This window comes from Lipotes vexillifer, unplaced genomic scaffold, assembly GCF_000442215.2.
Source record: "Lipotes vexillifer unplaced genomic scaffold, Lipotes_vexillifer_v1.1 scaffold1598, whole genome shotgun sequence".
NCBI lineage: Eukaryota > Metazoa > Chordata > Mammalia > Artiodactyla > Lipotidae > Lipotes > Lipotes vexillifer.
In genome coordinates, this window is record NW_006799777.1 from 368482 (window position 1) to 374481 (window position 6000).

The 6000-nt window shown below is 34.5% G+C and overlaps 1 protein-coding gene across 1 annotated transcript in view; it reads right to left on the bottom strand.

Moving 5' to 3' along the window:
* Positions 1 to 6000, bottom strand: part of CNTN5 (contactin 5) — a 533631-nt gene that overhangs the window by 364244 nt on the left and 163387 nt on the right. Inside the window, exon 7 of the mRNA XM_007471947.1 lies at positions 2488 to 2590. Within this exon, the coding sequence (XP_007472009.1) occupies positions 2488 to 2590 (103 nt within the window). The remainder of the gene's footprint in view (positions 1 to 2487; positions 2591 to 6000) is intronic.

Sequence of the window (6000 nt, forward strand, 5' to 3'; positions counted from 1 at the left end):
AATTTCAATTTATGCCTTTACTAAACTCCTTTGAGCCATTGGAGTCTTTCCAGCTGGATTCCTGACTGATATGGTGAATATATATATATATATATATATATATATATATATAATTTTATGTAGAGAAACACATGTAAATATATTAGAACTGTATTAAGGGTTATGAAGAAACAAATACAAGTATTGAGATACAGCGTAATGGGTGTGAATTAAACAAAGTATTATAGATGAACTCTTAGAGGGTGATATTTAAGTTGAGGCCAGAGAATAAGTGGGAGCCAGCATAGAAAGAATGGGAAAGATGGTCCTGATGGAGGAAACAGCAAGTGCAATGCCCATAAGATAGAAAAGAGCTTGACATGCTCTGTGCCAGAATTTAGTTATGATATTCTATGAGGAACATTCAGTTAAACCATTCCATGTGGACAGACTGAGGGGACAGATCAGCTTGAGTGGCAAGGTGTGGATCAATATCTAGTGACAGATACTGAAGATTTTGGACAGACAAATGTCTGCCAGAGAACCATGTACTTGTTAAAGTGGCAAGCAGCTCAGGTGAGTTGTGGGAATGAAGCAGATGCTCAGGTATTAATTCAAAATTGCTGTGATCATGTTGGGATACAATGATGATCTACTCCACATGATAATGTGCTGTAAAGAAATTAACATATATAAAGATGTTATTTCTTTGATCTTATTTACTTTCATCAGAGTGGTAAGTTAGTCTTTAGGTACAGATAAATCTCTTCGTAACATGATTTTCCTATTTATTTATTTATTTTCATGAGGGGAGAAGGAGTAGCAAAGAAGGGGTGGAGGAGTTGAAAAAAATAAAGTATTAAAAGAACTTAATTTGACAGTTGTATCCTACCTAGAATGAAAGGGACTTTAAGGATCAATTTACTAAGCATATTTCAAGACTTCCAAAAGTAAACACATCAAACTTATTAAATAAGCCTGCCTGGGGAAATTTCTCATATTGCTTTTTCTCCATGAATCTAGTTCTCTAATTTGTTTTACAGTATGCTCTCCTTTTGTTTGAGGTTTTAGGGCAAATTCTGGCATTTAAGAATTATTTAACTGTAGGATATACTAAAACATTTGACATCAAGCCAAATAATTATTTTTGCATTTTTCAGAATTGATCAGTTCACTTGGGACATTTTCAGGCATACTTGGTACCACAACATGGGCAAATGGTGAAAAAAATTACTTTTAAGGTATTATTTAATCTCATGCATTTAACTAATATATATGAGTTTGGAAATCTTCCTCAGATATCTGCCAAATAACTCCTGGATGAATTTTAAATTATTGAAATATGTTTCTACTTACAGGCATCTTTTGCTGGACCACTCAACACTTTTAATAGACCAGACAACAATTTATTTTGTTTTTAGTTTATTATGATATTGCTCCTACCCAGATTTAAACAGAATTGCACATATATTATTTCAATCAGTCCTAATATTAGAAAACATGGTGATTACTATTGTCATGCCCTAAACCTCCTCTTACTAGCTGAATTTTTCATATTCACTAATATTTTTCCCACCCGTAGACTACACCTACTTCAAACACATTTATAGAGCATGTTTTATCTCCAAATACTTTATAGTTATGCTATGGGAGTTAGCTCACCATGACTGAGGTTGAATGATTAGTAACTCTGATAGAGATGCATTTATGCAAATTATAATTATAGAGTCTAGAAAGGACTCTGAGGTCTTATCACCCTAAAAAAAAAAAAAAAAAAACTACAACACTCTATTTGAAATAAATCATAATACTCTAATCAAATATAATCAAAATCTCACTCCTGTTCCTATGCCCAATATTTATACTGTAAACATCATTGACAAGTGATTATATATTGTGAGATTTAAAACCTCAGAAATAGAATTATTAATCATAGCAGGCATTAGAGTGTGATGTGAATCATCTTTCTGATTTGGGGAATGATTGCATGTTATACATATTGACAGCTGCTGCTATCATGTTATTATTATTTCAGGAGAGACTGAAGTAATCAATTGCATCAGTGTAACTATTTAAGATTTTTATACTCTTGTCTTATTATATCTTATCAGAATCTATATCCTATACATAAGGAGGGGATAGCACCATATCCCCTTTTTATTTCATTTCATTTTATTTCATCATTGCTGAAGGAAATTTAAGAATGATACTGAAATTTTAAGACAAGTAAGCAAAGGGATGTAAAGCTCTTCTTTTACTTAAAGACTTTTCCTTTATGTTAAAATAGCAAAACTATATATATTATTGTTCAGAGAAATAACCAGAAAGATGGTAATTTGTTACTTCATCAATTCCCATTTGCCCTTCTTTTGAAAAATGAATAACCACCAAGGAGCTTCAAGGTTTCACTCAAGGAAAATAAAACCTATCAAAATAAGTGATCCAAAAATAAGATATGTCACATGTTAATAAACAATTGTGTCTAATTATAGAAGGATATGTACTTACTTGCCAAGTGCAAAGCATTCCATCTTAACAGTTGCTCCCTTAGAAGCTGTAACTGTGAAAGGGAAATGGACCTCAATTTTCGGCTCATATTCTCCCATCACACCTGGGAAATAAAGAATAGTCTTTAAACATTAAATGAATGTCACAATTTCTCTCCAGTCCTGTAGATGTTACATTGGAAAGCACTGTGTTGTCCATATCTGTTTGAAGACTGCTAAACTTTTGATGTACTGAAATAAGAAGTAATCATAGACTGAATCATTATGATGAAATCTTAATCTTCCCTTAAGGATTGGATTGCATGTATATTCAATACCATTTAAAATAATAATTATTGAAAATGCTAATCAACACTGGTAGTTTACCTACTGATTATATTTCAGAGGAAATAAATAACTATGAACAAATCCTATGGAAATAATGGTGCTGATTTTTTTTAAAATAAGTAAAGGTCTCGGAACTTTCTTTGTCATTTTCAGATAAATGAATGCTTATTTGTTAAGTCAACATATATTTATTGAATATCTATAATATGCATGCATTTTTCTATGCATTGTGGGAGTTATAAAGATAGATCAGCCATGGACTGTGCTCTCAAGCACTCAACAAGTGTATTCTTAAAGAAACAGCATATACTCGAGGATGGCAGAAGAGTTATATATCAAAATCACTGTAATGTAAGATAGGAAGTGATGAGTGCCCTGCCCTGAATGAGGTATCCCTAAAGTATTATGAGCATTTGAGGGAATTATAAGAATAGTTAGAATTTGTATAAGTGAGAGAAAGGAGAAAGTAAATGGAACTGCAGGAACAGAGACAAAGAGATAGGAAACCACCAGAAATAGGAATATTAGTTTTTCTGGCTTCTTGGTATGTGAAGGGAAATCATACTAGGCAAATTTCGAAATATAAATGTACTCCAAAAAACAGAGGGTCTTGGGCTTCTCTGATGGCGCAGTGGTTGAGAATCTGTCTGCCGATTCAGGGGACACGGGTTCGTGCCCCGGTCCGGGAAGATCCCACATGCCATGGAACCTCTAAGCTAGTGAGCCATGGCCACTGAGCCTGCGCGTCCAGAGCCTGTGCTCCCCAACGAGAGAGGCCACAACAGTGAGAGGCCCGCGTACCACAAAAATAAATAAATAAATAAAAAATAAAGGACCTTGATTATCAGAGCAAGACAGTCAAATTTTAATCTGTAAATAATTTGGAACATTTGGAATTTCGAATAGGAGACTGGCATTTTGTTGAGATGTATATACTGGAGTTGGAGCAGAGACCAGTAAATCAATTATATTATTTCAATAATGCAAGTTAGAAATAATGAAAACCTAGACTTGAATTATACAGCAAAAAACGAGAAGAGGCATTAGAATGAGAAAAAAAACAAGACTTGAACTTTGAACATAATAGGGGTACTGGAGATAAGGTTGTGGGCCTCATCAATAACAACAGTAAGATTTCCAGCTTGGGAGAGGGGTGGGGTGATGTAAGTGAAAGAAAAGCATGCAGCTATGGTGGGAAACTTGATGATTTCTATTTTGGGAGTATTGTCTTTGATTCCTATAAGATATTTAGAATGCAGTGAGAGGATGAAGCTGGAGATGAGTTCTGAACAGGTGATATATGCTTAATATCATCACTCACAGGTGGCAGTTAAAGACGTGAGATTGCAGAGGGCTTTCACCTATTAAAAAAACAATACACTATAACTGAGTCACTTTGCTGTATGGCAGAAATTAGCACAACATTGTAAATCAACTATACTTCAATTTAAAAATATCATACACTAGTGATGCCTGGTGAATTCCAGTGCTTGTGTCCTCAGGCAGCCCTAGAGCTAATTTCCCCCAGAAAATAATTTTTAGCAGATCCCTATGTGTTAAGCACCACAGAGGACACAATTGTGATTGAACACAGATGCTTCTCTGAGGACCTTGTGTGTGTGTTTTTGGTGGTGTCTCTGTATAGGGCCATATGTGCACATAGAGATTTGTGTATGTGTATAGCTCTATGTGTAATTCCTTGGTGTGTGTGTGTGGTATCAGGAGGGAGAGAGGATGGAAGAAACCCAGACAGAAGAAGAAGTAAATGTCATAAGATATGAAGGCAAGATGTACTGGGCATGCAAGGGGAGAAATGGTTACCTTTGACAAAGAAAACTCTTATGTGTTCATTTATTATTATTATTATTTTAAATTTTGATTCCAGATGGTTCTTTAAGGAATAAAGAATGTAGACAACTTTAGATGGAAAATGTTTAAGTTCACTGAGGACAAGAATATTACCTTTGCTTTGTTGTTGTTGTTGTTGTTGTTTTTTCTTAGTTTTTTGCAAAGCAATCATAAAGAAAATATTACTGATGTTTTCATCAGAGGTTGGGCTTGTGTACATTGGCTCTGCTCATGACTAGCCTACAGCACCTCTGACAGGTCAGTGACCTCTGTGTCTCATTTTCTAATCTGAAAACTGAGGAAATAGAAGAAAACTACCATTAATGTAATATCCTGCTCTGTTGGGCTAACTCCCTTGATTCCTTCCAAGTCTAATGTTCGCCGAGCACCAAGTTCCTGATACACAGCAAGTAAATTGAGAGTTTAGTAGTACAGTAATACTCAAAACAGATGTTTAAGCACTTCTCTATCTCTTTCTCAATATTTTTTTCTCTTCTACTTCTTTTTTCCTATATCCTTCTGCCCCACCCATATATTTTCCAACTTCCTTTCTTTTTTTTTTTTTTATATTTTTTTCCTGTATATCTCCTGAATGACAATATTTGGCCTGTTAGTGTTGCCTGGCTGAGTGTATCCAATGATGAGGAGTTTGTCTTTAATGCTCTCTTAGTTGGAAGCCCTCATATAAGGACTTCTAGGCATCCTGTTCAGTGGTTACCTTCAGTCCCTGAAGTCAGCTTCTGATCTCCTCATCCACTCTTAACATTGATTCTGTAGTATTCTTGTTCCTGTCTGCCTGTTAACCTGATGATTTAATAATACATGATTTATTGTGATGCTTATTAAGCTTAAGCTTATTAAACTCAATGCCTTACTTGCATAGGTCCCTGTGAGTGCTGGCAGTTGTTGAGTTCTGTAGAATGTTGTAGAAAGGCAGTGAAAGTCAGGCTGAATTTAGAAAATATTTCTATATAATTATTTCTAGTAAGTTGTTTAAAGACATCTCAGAAGAAAATAACCTGAATCTATAAACTCCAGTAATTTGTCTTGATTATTTTTTTCCTAACCTAACTAAAAATTCCCTTTAGAATCCACTTTTATATTAATACTTTTGTATTCTTTATATTAAATAAGGTCCAATAATTGTAAAACATTTCAAGCCCTTCAAAACCTGGATCTGCCTCAAAACAATACCAAGATATGACTGATATTATGGGCTAATAGGAGCCAGACCCATGTCTTCTCTCAAATTCCCTTCCAGATAACGTTTGTGAATTGCAAAGAAGACACTCTTTTATAGCTTTAATTCTTAAGGATGATTCAAAGGAAAGGCATTCCT